This window comes from Carettochelys insculpta, chromosome 26 (assembly GCF_033958435.1).
Source record: "Carettochelys insculpta isolate YL-2023 chromosome 26, ASM3395843v1, whole genome shotgun sequence".
Taxonomy (NCBI): Eukaryota; Metazoa; Chordata; order Testudines; family Carettochelyidae; genus Carettochelys; species Carettochelys insculpta.
In genome coordinates, this window is record NC_134162.1 from 15,264,303 (window position 1) to 15,286,031 (window position 21,729).

The 21,729-nt window shown below is 55.9% G+C and overlaps 1 protein-coding gene across 7 annotated transcripts in view; it reads left to right on the forward strand.

Annotated features, from left to right (window-relative positions):
* Window positions 1-21,729, forward strand: part of TAFA3 (TAFA chemokine like family member 3) — a 44,168-nt gene that overhangs the window by 11,691 nt on the left and 10,748 nt on the right. For all 7 annotated transcript variants that reach the window (XR_012642600.1, XR_012642599.1, XR_012642602.1 and 4 more), the window contains exons 2-3: window positions 934-1,022; window positions 2,063-2,178. Coding sequence is in view for 3 of the 7 variants with exons in the window: in XM_074977767.1 (XP_074833868.1) it covers window positions 988-1,022; window positions 2,063-2,178 (151 nt within the window). In the remaining 4 variants the exon portion in view is untranslated. The remainder of the gene's footprint in view (window positions 1-933; window positions 1,023-2,062; window positions 2,179-21,729) is intronic.

The window sequence follows — 21,729 nt, forward strand, 5'->3', positions numbered from 1 at the left end:
TATTCCGACATTCTGTGATTTCCCTTGCAGGCCCATTGTACCATGACGTGGGGCTTAGCGACCCTGGCTGCAGCTGAGGGTGGGGGAGTCCCTCTGGCACGGGCAGATGGGCTGGGGATTTTAACAATTCCCCACTGTCCTGCCCTGGCGTCTTGGCAGAGCAGAAGTGGCTGGAGTACAGGGCAAGCGGGGCCAGGTCTGGAGATGGAGACTGGGCACAGCTGGGTGATTGTCACTGGGAGGAGCGAGAGTGGGAGATGATCCGTAGGGTTCTGGTCTGTTTGCTTTGCTGACGGCTGCTGCACCCGGGGCAGTTGTTTGCGGAGAAGTCTCCACGCCGCCTCCCAGCATCAGTGCCGCTTTACTCCCGTCGTTTCACACAGTGAGCTGGGGCTATGCTTCCAGTGTGCGTTACTCTGCAGCTGCCAACGCTAGAATTCATCTGGGGTGTCTCTGGGACCCTTCTGAAGTGCTTCCCCATCTGCTGTGAACTTAACTGTCTGGAGTCGTTTTATGTCATCTGCAGATTTTGCCACGGCCCTGTTTCCCCCTCGCAGTAGGTGGTTTGTGCGTCTGGTGAACAGGACGGGTCCCAGTATGGACCCTGCGGGCACCACCAGTTCTCTCCATTCTGAAAACATGCCCCCATGTGAACAGAATGTGTTCGTCCTGCTCGGGCCTATTCCCCACCCCCGTGACCTAGTGGCCCTGCTCCCCTCCTGTGCTGAGTGGGACACTTGTGCTTCAGAGGGTTAGGGGTAGGACTGCTGGCTGCACGCAGCGAGTAGCTGATGGCCGCACCTGGGGAATGGCAGCCGTGGGCCGTTCCAAGCCAGTGTGCTTCCAGAAGCAGTGACCCTTTCTGATCCTGATGGGTGGGGCTCTCCTACAGGGTGTCGTTGGCCAAGGGGTTCTTTCCCTCTCTGCTTTCAGGTGCCCTGATGTTTGCCCTCTTCGGCAAAGAGCAGAGCTCCTGGAGACTGGTGGATGTGCCAGCAGCGGCTGAGAAACCCCAGTAAGAGGTGAGTCGCTCTGCCGGGGCTGCTGGAGAAGTGGCACGGCCTTGTCATGCTGGAACAGAAGGTGTTGCTTTCAGCACCCAGAACTGACCTCTGTGGGAAGGGCAACTGCTTCACAGTGCACGCCGGTGTGTGGCAGAGCACGTGTGAGCCCTGCCGGGGAGGGAACCAGAACCCACAAGGTGCCTTCTACCCTGCTTCTTCTAAGCATAAAGGAACTCCAGGCCAAACGGTGGTGCCTGTTGCTCTGGTGTAAATCCAGAAGCGCTCCTGTGGATTTGGGAGTGGGAGAGGGTAGGCTGGAATAATGACAAGCAGACTTTGTCCTTTCAAACACCAGCAGAGAAGGTAGGTTCCTCCCCTACAATGCTGCTGTGGCCTTTCAAGAGGGCCCAAGGTGGTGGAGAAGCTGGGAAAGCCAGAGAAGGGGCTCCTGCTTGAACAGGAGAACAAGTCCTTGTCTTCCTGTGCAGCAGTGAAAAAGGAGCATGCGCTGAGCAGATTCCCCTGTAATCTTTTCCATCCGTGGGTGGAATACATTTTGTTAGGTGCACCACGGCCCGTGCAGATGTGCACAAACCAGGCTGGCCACTGTGAGCGGCCGTCAGCACTCTGCTAATCGGCTGGGGGGTGGTTGAATATCTCCTGGGCAGCTGCCCAAGCACTCAGGTTACAGGGGCTTCTGGGGCTGAGGTTCAGGCATCTCCCCCAAGTGATTCCAGGACTCCTTAGCAAGGGCAGCTCCCGGAGTGGACATGCAGAGGCCATGTGGCTGGTGGAAAGCCCCCGCGTGGGTGAGGTGTTCTAGGGAAAGGGGAATGCCAAGCCCAGTGTGCGTTGCATGTGTGCACCTGTGAACCAAGCATGGCAGGGTTTAGTCTTAGGCAGCAGTTCCATCTTTAATGCCATGCCTCCACTGAGCTCTGGGGCACCAAACGTCCGCTGCAGAGGTGTCAGGGCTGTAGCATGCCCGCCTCTCTCCCCACACCCCTCTCCTGCCTGCTGCCAGTTACAGGCCTTTTCTCCTTCGTTTGTTTTGCTAGAATGAGTGAAAGAGACATCCAAAGCTTGAGCAAATGGGTATTGCTGCTCACTCTCTGCCTTATCACGCTATGGGGAAGATTGACACTGGCCTCAGCACATCACAGAAGCCATTCAGGTAGGGCGAGTTCTGTCTCCTACTTCGTTCTGAACACCCCGCGGCCAAGCCAGGCCCACGGCATCTGATTGCCAGGGAATGGTGGGACTAGGGGATTACTTGAGGTCTCTCCAGCTTCATTCTTGGCTGTGAAGTTGCCGTGGCTTTATTAACCCAGCTTCCCCCAGACCACGTCAGCAGCACCGCAGTGCCTCATTAGCAAGAACAGCGTGCAGCCAAGCTGCAGTAGATAATCCCAGGGCAAAGTCCTGTTCCTGGTGATCAGCAAGGGAACGGCTGAAACCATTCCAGAGGGGGAGACATGCTGGCCAGCACAAGGGTGCGGCTCAGCTGGTTGAGAGCCTCTGTGTGGACTCCTGGCAGTAACATGGGCTTTATCGTCGCCCCATGCAGAAGCCAACAGCAATAGTCCAGTGGGGCCCATGTGCGCCTTCTCTCCAGTCGAAGGAGCACCCTAGGTGATGCTGTGTTCACGCAAAGCAGTAAATGCAGCTCTTTGTGCAAAGAGTATTGTTTAGCCCCAGAAAAGTCCTGGCACTTCGTCTCAGGGAACAGGGGGATATTTCCCAGCCATTTTCCAGAACTCTGTTAACTGAGTAGTGAGCTGTAATTAGTTTCAAACAGGCCCTTTCAGAGCTGTAGTTTGCTGAGTCTAGCCAGTTTTGGCTCTGAGTTTTTGGATTTGTAACCTGCACCACCTCTTGCTGTAACAAAATCTAAGGCATCTGTGTTTCAAGTCTATTGATGTGCTAGTTTTTGATTGATTAATACTGGTAGTCATAATGATGTTACCAAGTACATTTGTCATCAGTGAGACACTTTCAGCTTTCATTAGAAAAATAAAACGTTACCCCTCTGAAGATGTGAACGGCGCATATACTGATGTAAACCCCACATCACACAGCAGCACACCAAGCTGCGACATGTTCACCGTATGCAGCCTATTGGGAACATGCACACCCTGGCTGAGAACTTCAGTAACATCTTTGTGTGTATCTGAGTTGTAAGAGTGCATGTTGTGTGTAACTTGTCAGGCTTTTGCAGGGTCTGGGCTGAAGCGACTCTGTGGTACAGCTGGTAAAGTCTCTTTGTGGGTCTGTAGCATTATGGCAAAGAGCTCATGGTTGGAGCATGCTCCTGGCTTAGGCATGAATTTTGCCTTGATTCTTGACTTCCTTGTCTCTGATGTGACCGGTTGGATCACAGAGGTCCCTCATGGCTGTCACCTGGGCTATGTCTACACGTGAAGCCTACATCGAAGTAGCCTATTTTAATGTGGCGACATCGAAATAGTCTATTTCGATGAATAACGTCTACACGTCCTCCAGGGCTGGCAACGTCGATGTTCAACATCGACGTTGCGCAGCACCACATCGAAATAGGCGCTGCGAGGGAACGTCCACACGCCAAAGTAGCACACATCGAAATAAGGGTGCCAGGCACAGCTGCAGACAGGGTCACAGGGCGGACTCAACAGCAAGCCGCTCCTTTAAAGGGCCCCTCCCAGACACAGTTGCACTAAACAACACAAGATCCACAGAGCCGACAACTGGTTGCAGACCCTGTGCATGCAGCATGGATCCCCAGCTGCAGCAGCAGCAGCCAGAAGCCCTGGGTTAAGGGCTGCTGCACACGGTGACCATAGAGGCCCGCAGGGGCTGGAGAGAGAGCGTCTCTCAACCCCTCAGCTGATGGCCGCCATGGAGGACCCCGCTATTTCGATGTTGTGGGACGCACAACGACTACACGGTCCCTACTTTGACGTTGAACGTCGAAGTAGGGCGCTATTCCCATCCCCTCATGGGGTTAGCGGCTTCGACGTCTCGCTGCCTAACGTCGATGTTAACATCGGAATAGCGCCCGACGCGTGTAGCCATGACGGGCGCTATTTTGAAGTCGGCGCCGCTTGTGCGAAGTAGCGTGCACGTGTAGACGCGGCTCTGGTGTGCTGATCAGCTGCTGATGCCTGCCTTCCTGCTCTCTGGAGCTCCCCACCGCCCTGTCCTGCTGCTCCAGAAGCTCTGGTCTTGCCCAGCCAAGGCTCAGAGTTAGGGTTAATGCCCCCAGCAGAGCAACAGGTGCTGGACCAGCTCAGCTCTGGGAGGACTCAGGTCTGAGGCCTTTGACAAAGCTCAGGAAACCAACTCCCCACAGGGACCACCCCCCATAAATGCGTCTTACCCGGCTTTGCACAGAGAGAGCTCCTGAAGGGAGTCGCCCCCTTCATCACTGAAAGGGAGAGATGCACAGTGGTTGCTCCCCCTGGTAACAAATACGTACACCGGGCTTGCTGAGGAGCCCAAGCGAGCGGCTGCTCACTCGGTGGCACAGCCGTGGTGACCCAGACTGGACATTGCCACTTCAGCTGCTGCAGGGGCCCGACGCCTGGTGCTTTGGTGCAGGGTGTGTGTCTTGCCAGGCAGGAGTTAGAGAGGGATGTCAGGGCAGTGAGTAAGGAGCAGTGGTCTGGCAGTGGGGAACTCGAGTCCCAGTTCAGGGCTGGCTGGGGAGCTTGGAGCTGCTGGGTTGTAAATAGTCTGCTCCTTCTGTCCTGCTGTTCCTTTTCCGTGTTTGCTTTGACAGCAACCCCCTGGCACGGGATGTGTGACTCGCTCTGGCCGGGGGAAGCCGTGCTTGGCTGTGAGCCGTCAAACCTGTCCAAAGTTAAGGTTCCACTATTGGTCAGTCCCATTTGCTCTCCCTTGTCTTCATGTTCCATCCCCCTCTTCTCCGGTCTGCTGTGGGCAGCAAGCCTTTTCCCTGGCTGTCCATCCTGGTGCCAGAAACCAGGAGGCACCCTCTTCTCCTGCCCTGGCTTGTTCCGAGCTCAGCTGTCCCCTGCTCCCATTGGCGTGGCTGCTGGAGACCCAACACGCTAATATGATCTGTCTGAGAGGAGTCGCTTCACAAAGAACAAGCAGTCCTGGGGCACCTTACTGACTAACACATTTAGCAGGTCATGAGCTTTCGGGAGTAAGTCTCACTTCCTCAGATAATTGGAGAGAGTTTTACCCATAAAAGCTCATGATGCACTAAATGTTAGTCTCTGAGGTGCTGCAGGACTGCTTGTTCATGTGATCTGTGCTTGCAAGAGAAGATGTTTCAGGGTTAAGCTGAATGTGCTCAGGCATGACCCTACCCCTACCCTTTGTCCTGTTTCTGACATTCTCCCTGACAGTTAAAATAGTTCTAATCCCATAATCCCCACCCATAAAAACAACCGCACTCTCCCCACGTGACAACCTCAACCTGCCAGTCAGCATGTACCTGCTTTACTCTTTGTAACTGGTGCCTCCAGGGATAAACCTCCACAATCATCTCGGGAGTTATCTTTGGCAGGAGCTCTGGGCTTCCCAGGACATCTGTGGTCTGCCTGAGGGATGTCCCCGAGGGGGTCTTTGCTTGCTAGTTGGGAAGTCTGAAGCTGAAAGCACAGCCTTGCAGGGGGCGTATCCCTACGAGTCACACTGTGTCTGGAGCTTGCTGGGTGGTCAGTGCAGGATTTGCAGTGTTTGCAGTTGTGTATGTTCAGTCAGACAGAGCCACAGAAGTTTTCATTTTAGCATAACGCTCCGTCTCTTATCGCCGACTGTCCCCAGAGACATACCGACCTGTGGCAGCAAACCTTCTCTTTGATGTGATTGCATACCACACCGGCACATGTCGTGTGATCCAGACACAAGCAGCTGGGGTGATCAGGAGCAAGGCAGCCGATGCTTTAAACAGGTCTTGGCTCTTTCCATGAGTGTAAGAGAATATACAGCCTGGCAGATGATGGCACACATTTGGCTGCCTAAAATTCAGTGTACCTGTTCTGGGTTAGGCATTGAAATAAATGGTCCCTTTCTCAGAGGAGTGGTGAGCAGAAAGCCGCGGGAACCGCCAGGGTGTGGCACTTCTGAACACCACAGGCTCATCCCGAGTGTAGCAGAGCGAACTCTTAGCTGTCCTTGTGGGCTGGGACGGGTGTCCAGTTTTTACCCTGCGTTGTATGAATGTCTGTGAGGAAACGTTCTGTGGTCATGTCTGCAGCTGTGTGTGTGTGGGCACCTGTGGATCTCTGTGGGGTCTCTTACACCAGCTCAGGGGCGATGCATGAGGGAAGGGGGTGAAAGTAAGTCACTTTTCTTAGGGGTACTGTAATATTGCACCCGGAGGCAGGGCGGGGGTGATGATTGAGCTACTGGCTTGGGCCCAACCTTGTCTCCATGGAATCTCTTTCCGTGCTCCCTGATTTCAGGCTACAAAAAGACATTTTCACTCTGGGAGCTGTAAGGGGCCTGTGAGGAGGCGTTATTTCCTGAAGCCTGGACCATGTGGGGGTGCAGTTTGACCCTGCAAAGTTCACCCTCAGACGTGTGCCTTTGGAAGTGAATGGCCAAGGCAGACCTGGCACACGCATGGCTAGCACCGATTTACAGGGGAGCAGACCAGAGCGTTAGAGGGGCAAGTGATTTGTCTGCATGATTCATTTGCAGTTGCCAATTGCACCCGCGAAAAGGGGTCACTGGGACCCTCCCCTGTCACAAGACCAGCTTCAAAACCAGGTGATTTTTAGAAAGGAAGACGTGTGTTCTGTTGGCTTGCCCTCTGTGTTTGAAACCGCAGGGCTCACATTTTCCGAGCTTCTCGCTGAGCCAGGAGGGCTAGGAACTCACTGGCTTCTAAAGGAAAGCTGAGGTTCTCATTTGTATGCTGTGACTCTAGGAGCCAGGGCTTTGTGCAAAGCACCGATTACCATGAGACTTGTGCTAGCTGGCAGCACTGTTTAGAGCAAACAGGAAACTCAGCATGTCCCAGAAACCACTGCCAGGATCAGGGCTGGCTTGTGCTGGATGCTGTACAGACCCAGAGTGAGAGACAGCCGTGGAGGTTGCTGGCTAAGCATCTTGCCCAGGGTGTCAGAGTAGGTCAGTGGCAGATCTGGGAATGGAGCTCCCAGCCCCGTGGCCCTATTCACTAGACCACACTACCTCTCATCAAGGGGAAGATTGGAATAAAACCTGCAGTCATGCCCCCATACACACACACAAGAGCTCTGAAACATGACTGAATGCGGGTTCCTGGATGGGTCTCTGGGATGCTCTGGTTGGGGAGGTAGCCTGAGCCCAGGCAGTGGTGGTTTGTGATGTCAAGTACCGGGGGTCGGAATAAACACCACAGTCCTTGCCAGGGTTTCTGCTAGTGTTTTTTCGTCCCATGGGCTGAATAAACTTTATGTGCACCAAGGCAGGCATGTGGTGACGTGCACCACCCATAGAAACGCACGCTGCTGGCTGTGGGCATTCTGCCAATCAGCTGGGCAGCACCTGAATCTCTCCTGAGCGGCTGCGCAAGCACTCAGCTTGCAGGGAACCCTGGTCCTCACTCCAGCCGATAGGGTTTGCGGATTCTCTCCTCCCATCCTCTCCACTGCTTCAGATTTGCTTGTGCAAATTCAAGCAAAGAATGAATTTTAAAACCTGACCTTGGAACTAATCACTAATGTCCCCCAGCATGCAGAGAGAGCTGACACCTCAGGGCCTAGCCTCGCCTCCTTGATGATGAAGTTGGATTTACAAATTAGGTGCCTCAATGAAGACATTTCTGGAGAGAATAGGGAAGCACTTCGGTGAAGGATGGGTCCCCAGGAAATTACTCCCCTGCACGGGTTGGTGGCCTGTCATTGGCAAGCTGGGTTTGGTGGTCCGTGTAATGCTCTTTGTAAGCTGGGATCAGCCTTGCCGGCTTGAACTCGTTAGCGCTGCTCATCAGAGCGCTGGCCTCGTGTGGATCCGAGTTCATCGCTGAGCTGGTGAGGGCAAACAGGTGTAGTCAGCCAGGCTCTGAGCTCTGTCTCCAGGGAGCCCTCTGGCATGCAGGGAACTTGCTGGAAGAAAGAGGAGTGGGTCAATCCTTGGGCAGGCACATGGCAGCAGCTTGGTGTTGTCCATGTCAGCGCCCTGCTGATCGGTTGCCTCTGGCCGAGCGAAGTGTGTCCTTTGGCACCGGAGCCCATTAAATCGAGACTGGGTGTCTCTTTAAAGGATCTCAAGTGCAAGGGTCACCAGGGGAGGTTCTCCAGCCTACTCAGAGGCAACCCAGGCTAGTGAGTGGGCTGCATGCGTGGCCCTCCTCCACCTCAGGGGGCCACAGGATTGTTGTAACCAAGGGGGTGCCATGGATAGGATAGTTTGGCTAATGGCGCACACGCAGAGAGGCGCTTCCAGCTTCTGAGGCCCCTCGCCATCATGAACATAAAGAACAATGATCGACCCAGATCAGACGCCCCACAATTGTGGTCTGATCGGGAGGCTCACACAAACAAGTTGTGAAACTTACCAATGGCAAAAAAATTAACGCGTGTCTCAATTTGAGCCCCCCTTTGAGCTTGGGGCCAAGGCCACAGGGCCCTTCTGGCTCCCCTCCACTTGGTAAAGCCCTATGGGGACGGACACCAGCAGAACCTGGCATGGGCCCTGTGCGCGGGCAATGGGAAACACGTTGTCTCGGGGGGCTGCACGTCGAACGTGATGTGCCACAGGTTGCCCTCCACTGCTCTAGCCTACGCTGCTCAGGTCAGCTCTGTGACTCTCCTTAGGGCACCTTGGTGGGCTACTTGCTGGTGGCTGTTGCTGGACGCACATAGCGAGTCAGCCGCATGGATGAAAATCCTCAACTGCAGGTTGCGTATTCCGTTAGCTGTGCTACCATGCCCCCATTAAACATCAGCTGAGCAAGGAAGATGGCCATCTTCAGCAGGAAAACGGCTTCCAAAAGGACAGAAGCCACAGGAGCACGTGCCGCTTGGAAAGGCTGGTGTACGGAGCCCTGCCCAGTGGGGTGAGGACACTCTACTGGCGAGCTAAGAGACAAGGAGGAGAAAGAATTCTCTTTGCTGATGAAGCTTGGGTCCCTCCTCCAAGCCCAGCCACGCCAGGTGCTGCTGAACTCCCTGCCTGAGGTGTTGCGCAGCCTGTGCCGATGAACCCCAGTCCAGTGCCTTATCCACTAGGCAACGCTGTCTCCCATTGAGTAGCATAGAATCATAGAAGAGTAGGACTGGAAGGGACCTCGAGAGGCCATCGAGTCCAGCCCCCTGCCCTCATGCCCTCAGCCTTAATAGCATTATGTGTAGGAGACGGTCTGTTTGTGTGGGGATTATCTCTGTCTGAATGCAGAGACTAATTCTCACACCAGTGTGTGTGTCCGTGCATTCGGCTTTGTGCTGAGATAGTCAGTATGTGCGCATTTGTAGGTGCAAATGTGTTGGCCTGTGTGTAGCAAAGGAAACACAATATGCTCTGTTATCTTGCCATGACAGTGCAGTAAAAACCCAACAGAGGTGCGGTGATAATGAGCAATAAAAACAGGCCTGGTTCTCGTGGGGAGCTCTTTAATAAAGTATGTGTCAAAGGTGGGACTGAGTTTAAAGTTTAATTATTTAGTGACTAGCAGCAGTTGTTGCGTACCAGGCAGTGCATGGCATGCAGGTTGCTTACATGACTGCTGGCATGGCTGAACGCACCAGTCTTCAATCAGTGCAGGCCTCTGGTTTGAGGCTCGCTGGGGCAGATAACAGCACACAAGCGGGTACGCATCCCTCACCAAGCTACGGAGCTGTTACCCTTTGCACTGTGGGAGCACCTCAAAACACCAACAGAGACTAGCTCCCCAGCTACGAGTCTGCAGAAACACAGAGGAAGAGGCGAGAGCTCAGAGCCTAACCGCGAGAAAGGGGAACTGCAGGCACAGAGGAGGGAAATGGCCAGCAGCAGGTCACCCAGCCTCAGCGGGAGCAGGGCCCAAGTCTCCTGATGCTTACCCATTGGAGAACGCTGCCTCTAGAAGGCACGCATGAGCAGTCTGATCTGGGCTTTGGGTTCCTAGCGGTGCTGGTCATGCACAGGCTCAGCTGCATTTCAGCCCCATAGGAGGAGGCGCTCCTGCTCCGGAACATGCCAGTCATGTTCTCCGCTTCTTTTCACTGTGCATCACCCCTCGCCTGCAAGCAGAGTGCCATTTGCATCAAGGGGCTGGGCAGGGGCTGCATCTCTCCAGGGACAGCTGGCTCAGTCCTTCCACGCGATGCCATAAAACCCATGCTCAGTTGCTCATTTAAAGGCCAAGCAGAATAGAGCACCGCTTTTGTTTTATTTTTACCTGCAACCTGGTGCACGTACAGGGCCTTTGTGCGTCTGGAGATGGGGGAATGAAAAGCAGCTTGGAAATTGTCCTGGGCTCTCTGAGGGCTTCCCACGGCTCCCTGTGATTTGCATTTGCAGGCAGAACCAATAGGAGGTTTCCTGCAGCTCAGCAGAAGGAGGAAGTGCCTGCAGGCGAGCGCAGAGGAGTCCTGTGGCTCTCCCTCTCTTGCTCCCTGCCTGAGGTCTCTTTCTGCACAGCTGAATGACATCAGAGGGAGACCTAGCGTGGAGCTGATCAGCGAAGCAGCATGTAAGCAGCAGCTGCCACTACCTGCCTAACCTGTAACTCGTTTTAATCTCTCCAGAGCTGTCGGTCACGGCTACTGCCTGGCCCAGTGGCTGTTCGTTACACTGAAATCCAGGAGTGCAGGAACAGGGAAGTCACAAGTTCCAATCCTGTGAGTCAAAAGCTTTGCATCAGCGAACCAAACCCCTTTGTAGCTGTGTGTGGGGATCAGCCTTTGTCCTCCTGCACACCCCAGCCCACGCTGGGATAAGGCAAACCTCCTCCTGATAAATAGAGTGGCCCTAAATCTTGTTCCTTGGCCAGAGGGCACTTGAATCACATCTGCTCCTGGAGCTTGGAAAATGTTCCTCGCTTTCCCGGTGCCCGTATCCTCTCATCTCTCTGGGGCTCTTATTTTCGCCAGTGCTGTGACAAAGGTAAAACCTGAAGGAAGGGTGTTTGCGGGCAGAAGTGGAGCAGGACTGCAGCTCTCTCTCAGGGGCAGCAAGGCAAGGCCCCGCTGACATGTGGTCATTCAAGAGGCTGTGGCGCAGTTCCCAACAGGCTGATGCTTTGAGGGGATTGGATAATCATTCTCTCCTTTTTATTGCAATGGCACTGTCACAGCTGATTTCCCACCCTGGCACATCCAGTGCAGGTGACGGGGAACAGCTAGCCAAATCAAACACTGTTAGGCCCTGTCTCTGCAGCTCCCAGAGACAGAAGAGTTTTCCTGATGTCAGTTTTCCCCAGAAGTGATTAGTAGTTGCCACCGCCACGTGTACAAAATCCCATTTCCGGGAAAGAAACCAGTTGGATTCTCTTCCCTGAGGGTAAAACCCCAACCTACTTTTCCCCAGAAGTTGGAAAGAAGCAGCAAGAATACCCCACAGATTGCGTTGCAGGGAATGGTGAGCTCTCTGGTCATGTGTCTGCAGCCAAGCACATAGTTTTAAGCCCCTGGAGAGCACAAAGGATTGCCCCAACTAGAAAAAGCACTTTTATTATTAAAACAAGACTCTCTTTGCAAGCATTTTCAATGGTTTATTGTTAAAAAGCCATGAAGTGAAGCAAAACACAGGGATGTTTCCCTGGGTCAGAGTCTTGGTTACAGCAGAGAACCAAAGGAACAAATAACCAGCTCAGACATAATTCCAACCCCAAGCAATGAAAATAATAAATCTTATACAACTACCTAAACTTTTCCCTACTCACACATTCTGATGAGGCCAGGAGATCTGTTCTGGAAGAGCTCATTTCTTCCATCTGCCTCGTCTTTGGTTTTTTCCCTTTCTGTCTCTAACAGAGGAACCACTGCTGCTGTGATTCAGTTTCAGGTTCAAATTTTTTCATTAGCTCCAGTTGGATTTCTACCCCATTCTCCAATCCCTCCCTCAGAGGCAGGCCATCGGGGAGGCAGGTATCTTAACCCTTTCCTAGCTCTCTGGGTAATGCCAAGATTTCCTGTGCAGCTCCCATTCATGACAGGTGCCCGGTGGCCCCAACTGAGATGTGGGCTTTGCTGAGCTAGGCGCTATATAAACGTTGGGGTGAGATGGACCCTGCCTCGAGAAGTGTGCAATTCAAACAGAGGCCTGATCAGCATCCAGGCAGGTCGACAGGTTGCAACGGGAGCGGGAGTGTAAGGATAGACCTTCAGCTGCTGTAGATCAATGCCGAGACTTGCACGGGGAGCCTGTGGCCAACCTGGACACTGAAAGTAGATGCTCTGAGGGCCTGTCCAGTGCTTTAACTTCAAGTGCTGCTTTCCCCTCCAGCTGAGCGGAGCTGAGCCCTGCCCCTGCACCCTGGTGGGGAGAGGGGATGAGGCAATAAGGGTGCATGCCTCCCCTTTGCTTTCCTCCCCCAGCCTGGTCCAGTACTGAGTGACTCTCCGCAGGGCCCACATCCAGCCCACAGCTGAGCAGAGCATGCAGCAGCTTTCCTGCTCTGACGGTGGGTAACGTGACACCAAGCTAGGATGCCCCTGGGGGCCCCTCAACAGGCACAGAAGCGTTGCTCTCTGCTGAAGCCAGCAAGCTGGTCTTGTGCCCAGAGAGGGGCAGTGCTGGGAGAGACAGCCTCTTACTTACATCAGACACAGGTTTTCTTTCCGTTCCACCCATTCCCTGCCCCTTCCCTCTGTCACTGCCTCGTAGTGCCTCTCTCCTCAGGTAGCAATGCCTCACACCACACTCTGTTGACAGTGCAGGAGGGCTTGTGCCCTCCCAGCAGGGTCTCAGCAGGCTGTATACAATTCCCACGCTGCCAGCAGGATGGGGTGGGACTGCCCAAGTCTGGAAAGAAGAGGGACAGAGCCATCCTGTACGTAGCTAGGCCCTGTGCTTTTGGGGGCCCTGTGGTGGCTGCCCCAGACATCCTACAGAAGGAGGGGGAGAATCACCTGGGGCTGGGGCCAGAGCTGGGGAATGGGCTGGGGGTTGTGTGTGGTGGCAGCTGCAGTGGCAGGGTCTTGCCTCCCTCTGCTCCACTCACCAGGCAGGCGGCTGCAGCAGCAGCCTGTTCCACTCTGCCACCCTCCCAGCCTGCAGCCATGTGGTGAGTGGGGCAGGGTGCTCTGCTAACCAGCTGGGCAGCCGCCTGAGCGCTCGGCTTACAGGGAGTGCCCCGTGTGGACAGAGCTCTGGGCTTCATCGGAGAGGTTCTGGAGGGTGGGAGAAAGGCTGGGCTCCGATTGGGTGGGGCAACAACTACGTTGGGTGCACAGCCAGGCGGCTGGCAGCTGCGGATGGCGGTGCTCAGAGGGGCGCCATGGGTCTCCCAGCCCTGTTGCTCAGCTCATCAATTGGCCCCTGTATTACTCGCCCAGGACTCTAGGCCACATCCTGTCCACTCCTCATTGCTGCTGTGTGCTACACACCCGTCGCGTGTCAGAGCTGGGGCCAGAACTCGGAGAGGCGATGCTGCAAAAGACATCAGCAGGCTGGAGCATGAGCGGGAGGCTGTGGAGCAGGCAGGGAGGGAGGCACCACAGGCACCTCACTCAGGGCAGCGTGTGGGGTAGGACAGGCAAATCTGTAATGAGGCCAACAGACGTATCGCAGACATCTCAGTCAGCGGAGCACTCCCTGCTCTGGCTGGCGTCCCCGGGAGCGGAGTGGCCTCAGCACCTCTGAAATCAGCATGCTGCTGCAGGTGCCCACATCTGGACTTGTCTGCCCCTGCCAGCCCCCCGCGCGTCTCTCCTTTAGCCTTTCGGAGCCTCACTCTGCTCCTGCCGGGGTGCTGAGAGGCACAGCTGACAAGGGGATGAGGAGCACCAATGATGATTGCTTTGCAGGCCGAACACGCAGTGTGAGCTCGTGCTGTGGATCCCACCATCCTGGGTGTGTCTGGGCTGTGTCGGTGTGAGGCACTGGGCATGATGCCCAGCGTGTGCACACACACTTGTGCATGCTCTCCTGGGGCTGGTTAGCAGCTAAAATAGTAGCCTAGTGAGAGCAGTGGGAGCCTGCCCAGACGCTGCCGCTGTCCATGGTACTGCAGCCACACTGGCCTGTCAGAGCTTGCACAGGTATGTGCGCGCGAGCTGGGAGGCGCTCTGCTGGCTCGAAGGGTAGATGTACCCGTCGTCCCAGTGTCGTGGCTATGATCAAAGCCCCCCGCCTTTCTCTGGGCAGGCTCAGTGTGCTTGGCTGTCTACATGCTCTGCCCTCAGCCCCTTTCCCAAGTGTGCTCTGTTGGTTTATTGCCGAGTGGTGGCAGCTGGGGATCTGGCTGGGGGAAGCTCCCTGGTTCATCAGACCTGGGTGTCTCCTCAGCACGTGGCAGACCTGTGAGCACCGGGGTCAGCTTACCGCTTGGCTTGCCAGGTCTTCGGAGCCAGTGGGCTGTGCCAGCCACAGGCGCCCACTCAGGCCCGCATGGCATGGCCGAGGGCAGGAGGAGGGAGTGCCAGCAACCAGCAGAACTCCAGGGCCTGCTGGCCAGGAAAGGGGAGAGAGCTGAGGTGTATCAGTGAGTTCTGGGTGATTGCCCTGCTTGCTTTCCCGTGCTGAGAGTTCTCTCCCTGTCCACACGCTGAACGCTGCAGGGGCCACCTAAGGCAGCAGTGTGGCACCTCGGCCGCACAGCGTGCTCCCTGGCCCCGGAACCCCTTCACACATGTGGTAAGCTCCTTGGCTGCCAAGAGGAGGGTTTGCTCCACTCTGTGCAGGTTGCCCAGAAATCTTGCTGATGGCCAGAAGACATCCAGCCTTCTGTGCAGAGCTCGGCTCTAGGGTCACATTAGTGTGGGCATGATCTTAAACTGGTGCTTAAGCCCCATTGCCTTCCACAGGGATGTTCTCCTCAATCTGGGCCAGCAGGAGGCTGGAGGCTGTGAGAGAGGGCTGAGTATTTGGGGGGTTTTGCCTTTCCTCCCCTTTTTAAAACAGCTGAGTGGAATTAGTTAGTGATGGGCAAGGACTGAACGCTGAGGCAGTCAGTAACACACGAGCTACCTTCCTCCTCAGCCATTTGCTTCCTGCCCCAAAGGCAGAAGACACGGGGGAGTATCTGGTTGCATGAACACCCCTGGCTCTGACATGGATGAGTCCCCCCTCTTTCCGTCAGTGCCATCTGGTTCTGGGCTGGCGATGGGCAGCTGGCTGGACAGCATGGCAAACGGACAGGTGGGCAGGGATCCAGCAGTGACATTGCAGGGAGCTGAACAATAGTCACACTTTAATGAGTTCCTGCCGGACTGAAAGCTGCTGGAGGCGTTCGGTTGTGAGCACTGTTCTTAAGGAAAGAACGGCATTGCAGCCACCCCGTCCCTGAGATGGACACGGGGGAGCTCACTGGAAAGGAGAGCAAGGATCTAAGCAGGTTTTTAACAGCTCCCTGTGTCAATGTGTGTAATGTCCCAGGGCACAGATCTGCATGACTGTTCACAATAAAGTGAGCCCCAGAATCGCTGCTTATTCCTGAGCTTATGTGGCCAATCTCATTACCTATGAAACCAGAAGCAGCAGACAGACACCTCTGCTCCATAACAAGTTACTTTGCTTTTCACTTGCACCAAAGTCTGTCATTTCCACAAACCTGAGTTATGGTGGGATTTAAAAGAGAGAATAAAACGTACAGCCAGAGAAGTAATCAAAGCACTTCCAGGCTAGGTAATGGTGGGATTATTATGGGCAGGAATGAAAGTGATGGTTCATTAAAAGAAAATGACCATAACCTGACAATAAACAAAGCCAAATAGAACTGATGGAAATTGCAAAATCCGTCGTGCCTGGAAGCCAGGCAGTGGGCGTAAGACTGGCATATGGCTAGTAACCCATGATTGGCAGCTGTCTTAGGTTCAGCCTGTGGGTTTTTTTCCAAACCTAGGCGCCAACATTCCTTCTTAGCTGTGTGGCTGTGCAGCTGCCTAATAAGCCCACACAGGGACTTGGGACTGCCGCATCCGGGGCTGCCGAGGGCGCAGCTCTCTGCTGGCCTGGAGGAGTGCACCGCCCCTCCCTTCCTCCCTTCCACCCCCTGGCACTGCATCACCGTGAGTGCTGGTAAGCTCTGTCCCACCCTGCCCTTGCCTTGAGCTTCCACTGGGTGGAATTGCAGCCAATGGGAGCTTCAGGGTGTCTGCAGGTGAGTGCCAATGCCTCATGAAGCTACGTGTTCCCCCTCAACAACAAATGGGAGTAGCCTGGGGTAGATGCCCCACATACCAGCCCTGAGCTCCCTCCCTGCCCCCTAAGTCCCTAACTTCCTCCCAGATCCTGCACCCTAACCCTGACCCCCATGCAGACCCCAACTTCCTGGTCTGGGCCTGCTTCCAGCCTCCACACCACTCAGCCCCAGCCCAGAGCCACCTCCTGCAACCCCAAACTCCTCATCCCAGAGCCCACACTGCCAGCCAGCGCTCTCATCCTGCCCCAGCCCTGAGCCCCTCCCCATGCACCGAGCCCATCAGCCCCATGCCCGCCACAGTGTCCGTGTGCAGAGTGAGTTTTGTTGTGTGCACCAGTGTGGAGGTGAGTCGCACAGCCCCTCCTGAGCCATGCACGAACAAAATTCATTCCGCACATGGGCAGACAAATCAGATGGAACCTGCTGAGCTCTGTTCCCCCGGCAGAGACTTCCTCCGACTTTCTTCTGATTCCTGCCACTGCAGGTGGCCTTGCCCTGTGTTATTACCCCCTCCAAGTGTAGAGCCTGGCCCGTGTTTTCACAGGGCATCATCCCAATAAACGTGGCCTGACCTTTCAGAGGTGCCCCATCCACACAGCTCCTGGTGACTTGAGTGGGAGCTGCAGGTGCTTGATGGCCCTGAAAACTAGGCTGCTCACTGAGCTGTGTAACTGTTGGGGCTGGGCCTGTGACTTTAGGTGCCCAGGTGTGAAAATGGGCAGCAGCATGAGCCTTGAGGAGGGCTGGAGAGCAGGAGGTGTCCTGAGCTCCTAACTTCCCAACTTCTCGTGGTCAGGCAGAGAACCAGCAATCAAGACTCCCGAGTTCTTTTTCCTGCTCTGCTGCTAACTTGCTACATGACTAAGAAATCATTAACCCTCTTCCCAGTGGCGAACCTGAGCTCCTCATCCTTCCCTCCTTCCCAGCGCTGCCGCCCTGCTTCCTGCTCCCAAAAGGGGCGGGGGAGGCCAGGTCTGGCATGTGCTCCACAGAGCACAGGCTGGCTCTCGAGGGAGCCGTCTGCACACAGCCTGCTCCAGCCCTGGCAGGAGGGGCTCTCCCAAAGGCATAGGGCACTCCAGCTCCTGGGGAGGCAGTAGCAAGGCGGAGTGGAGTGGAGAGTGGAGAATTTGCCTGTGGACTTCATGCTGTCCGTGCCAGGGCTGGGTTAGTGGCGCATTCTGTCCCTCAGTGGGGTGCATGGCCCTCTGCTTGGGGACAAATACCACCCGGCCCTCCTGGTCCTTGCTGCATTGATGCCATTGGCAAGCTGGTGCGGTTCAGCCCCTGGCAGCCTGACTCGTCTTTTTAAAGGCTGAGCAAGTGCTCAGAATGGGGGAAGGGCTGGGGGGGGCCCATACGCCGCCCTGCCCAGCTAGGCTGGCCCCAGAGTCTCACAGCCAAAGCAGGGTTAGCATAAGTGGTGCCTCCAATCCCAGCCACTCAGAGCGTGCCGAGCTTAGGAGTAATTGATTAACACAGACAGCTGCAACATCTTGTATGGGAAGAAATTACCCGGTGACGCGGCGCTGCCTCCGGTGAGCCACCCAGCTCTAATGCGCTCTTTGTTCAGCGCAGCGGCAGCTCTGTGCAGACAAACTCCCAGGTTAAGGGGCTATAAATATTTGATGCCTTCCCGTGGCGGTAATTATTTGCCAATCTACAAGCTGGCGAAGAAGCAAGAGTGCGGTGCTGGGGCTGGTAAATTGGCCATTAAACTCGACGGCTGCTCCCTCTGGAGCGGCGGGAATGCTGCTTACCAAAGCGGCAATGAAGCCGACTGACGGGGAGGAGGAGTGCGTTCGCAGCAAAGGCAGCTCACAGGAAGCCCCTGTGCCGGAGTGAGCGCACCCCGTGAGCTAGGGCATCTGGCTGTCCCAGACTCACTGACCAGCCCTTGTCTAGCTAGCGCGTTAGAACGCAGCTGTGCGCAGCAAAGCCCTCCCTGCTGCTGATGGCAGGGGGACAGGCATTCTGGCCTGCTGCCCGGGGGAGCTCACCTGAGCTGAGTATGTGCTCCATGCTGTACCGCGCGTGTCACACCTGGCGCCAACTCCTAGGCCAGGGCAGGCAATCATGTATGGTGGGGGCCACTCCAAGAACGTGGGAGGGAGTCAGGGCTGCACTCGTGTGTGATATTAATGGAGGAGGTGCAGGGGAGGAGTCTGACCTGCATGGGTGCAGGGGTTTGGATTGCCTCCTCAGGCAGGAGGGGCTGATCCCTAGGGCCAAGGATTGGAGTGCAGGGGCTGTGGTACAGAGGGGTGGGGGAAGGAGGAGGTGAGGTGCTGTATTTTGCCCTCCCCTATGCTAGGCACTAACTGCAGAGGTCCCCGCGGCACTAGTGCTGCGCTAAGGCAGCACATTGTGGGCCTGCACACGGTGCGTCAAGGAGGGATGGACTAGTCCCCGAAATAACCCCTGCAGGAGTGGCCAGAGGCAGCTCCTATCCACACTGGCCTCCTGCCCTGAGTGACCGAGGGCCGTGGTGAAACAGGGCTCCCCGGGACACGAGCCAGGTCAGTCGCACGAGTCGCCAGCGCGGAGAAGGGTACTCGGCAGCTGCCACTTCTCTCGGGCTCATGCATGCGCTGGCTGGTGCGCTCGGTAGCGTGGCACCCCGTGCTCCCTGGCCAGCCGCACCCAGCTGCTCTGCGAGCTGCTCTGCGAGCTGCAGCCTGCCCCTTTGCCTCGCACGGCACTGAGGCTCCGTTTCGCACGGCACAGGGGAGCACTGAGCACTTCACCAACGTGCTGGCTGCTTCGCCCTCTCCTTGGGCAGCTCACGCTGAGGTTCCACTCTCTGAACTCTCCAGGCCAGTTCTGCTGCCAGGGGGCGGGGGGACCCTATTGCCTGGCTCGAGTGAGAGTCATAGATGTGTTCACCAATAGTTTAGCCATGCTCCGGAGTGAGTGCTGCACAGCTGGGTCACATAGAATCAGGCTTATCCCTGGCTGTGTCTCCTGAGGTCCTCCTTGGCAGGGAGCACCTGTCTGGAGCTGGTGCTCGTCACGTGGAAACCCGTTATAACCTGTCAGTAAATGGAACGTCAGCACAGAGAGTGACCGAAATCTGTGCTAAGGAGAGAAACACAGAGGCTGCCCACAGAGCAGCCTGGGACAGACTCCTGGCCTCCTCTGGCACCAACTCCTTCACAGAGGAGCAGGGGAGGTAATCAGAGCAACCAGAGATTTTTACTGTCACCTCCACTCACCAGGCTGGGGTGTGCTCAGTGGGGCCTCAGGTCCACCCTCTGGCTGTTGCTATGATGGATCTGACCCGGCTGGATACTGAAGAGGGGGCCCATTTGATGTGCACCCAGTGGTTTGTGTGGTTCTCTGGTCTGTCTGATCCAAGCCCAGTGGGAACCTGCTTGTTCCTGGTCTCTCAAGGCTCCTGGAAATGGACATGCTGTCTAAAAATGCCGCGTTTCTCAGACCTTTCCAACATTTCTGACTTAGACTCAGATTTGAGCAAAGTTTCAGGCCAACTCCTCAGTTTCTTTGTCGGCTTTATGGAGAACACTTGTTAAATGGGATAGAGATACAAGCAGCAGAGTTCTCAGAACTTGCTGGCCCAGTCCATGTGGTTTAGTGTGGTAGCCACGCCGTGCATGGCTTCAGACAGGTTACCCTTGGCATGCTTGGGATTCTCTGTAGCATTCTGTGGCGCTTCTCCCGACTGCCCCACTCGGTAACCCATGTTCCAGAAGAGCCAGGAAGGGAAGGAGAACTGAACATCCTTGTTCTCCACGGCCGTGGGCAAAGCACCAAACAGCCCAGAGATCCTGGCTGGGGAGACCCAGAGTACGTTTGCACTTAACTCCCCATTCCTGTGTTTACAGGCTTCATACAACAACCTGGCTGGGGCTGTGAATGACAACCCTGTACACCCTAGAGCAGTTCTGAAACTTGGCATCTTGCAGGTGGTTTAGTGGAGGGCACAGGGATCAGTATTCACTGTCCTCTCTGTTTCAGTGCCTCCTTGAGAATCCAAGGGCTCTCTCTCATATATCTTTCTGCTCAGCTCTCCAGCAAAAGCCTGGCCTGGTGGGTGCAGAGCTGAGCCGGGCAGGCGCCTGTCTCGGAGCACCTTGGTTTTCAGTAGGTGCTACTGCTGGGAGATGACAGGCATGCACAGGCCGAGCGGTGCCCGGCACTGCTCAGCTCACGTTTTGAACATGCAGGAAAAGCAGACGTGCTGGTTCTCAGTGATCGTACTGGTCTGAAGTGAAGAAAAGTGTAGGCTGGAGTGAGGTTCAGCAGTGAGGGGGGCAGGAGGGCTGGGGTTGCCGAAGGCAGGTGGGAGGTGCAGCCGTTAGGGCAGGAGTCCCAGGATGGGGGGCTGGGAGGTGAGGAGGGTGTTACTGGAGCCGCTCGTGGAGTGAGGGTGGCACTGCTACAGCAGCAGAGCCAGGGCAGCAGTTCCAGCCAGTGGCTGCTGCTGAGGGGGGATCTGGGGCTGTGTGCTTGTCATGTGGGGGCTGGCGCTCTGTGGGCCAGCCCTGGCCTCACTCCAGCTTGCTGCTGCCTCCCAGGCCTACAGCTTCTCCAGGGAGTCTTTGCTTGAGGTAGTGGCTGCCCCCTCCGGCAGCCTACAGGCTCTCGGAGGTGGAGGGAATGGGCTTCAGGGGGCTGCCTGCTCAGTTGCCCTCCTGCTCCAGCCCCTTCAGCTGGCCCTCCACAGTCTGTTGGTGCTGCAGCTGCCCCCAGTGGCCACTCTCAGCATCACATCCCTGCGGCCTGCAGCCCCCCCTCCTCCTTCTGCCCCCTCCTTTCTGTGTCCTGGGAGGCCCTGGGATTGCAGGCATTTCCCACTCTCCAGGCACAGCTGAACCCTGACCTTGGTTTAAGTCAGGAGACTGCAGGGCAAATTTCATGTTCGTAGCTCTTGCGTTTTAAGAGGGGCTCTTGAGCAAATGGAGCATCAATAGACGGACAGACAGACAGACAGACAGATAACGAACTACCAGGCCTACCGTTCTGGAAGAAGAACATGTGGCCTTGCCTAATCTGGGCCCACTTTACTGGGGCATGACCAGGGCCATCCTGGAGAAGGGGGGGCACAGGGCCTGGTATAATGCCCTGCCTCAGACCCCACTCCCACCCCACCTCTGCTCCATCCTCTCCCTGCCCCCACCCCACCCCACCCCTTCCCCTAAGCCCTGCCCCTGCTCTGCCTCGCCCCATCCCCTTACCTGGAGCACCCTGGACTTGGGCATGACATAGAGGAGTGTGAAGGGACAGTTCTGTGTGTGGATGCAGAACTGGGGCCTCTGGAGCAAAGCACGGTCCTGATAGGAGCAGGCGTCTCCGTGCGTGCTGCCACTCACGAGGGAGAAGCCAGCTACCGTGGATTTCACACAGCTGACATAACACGCCGGTTGCAATTGGCAGGGCTGTGCGTGCCCTGTGGCTGCTGCTGCGGAGTGAGCAGAGTGAGCTGGTGTGCTGTGCGCAGAGCCAGCAGAGCCCTTGTGTCAGAGATCTGGCCGCTGGCTG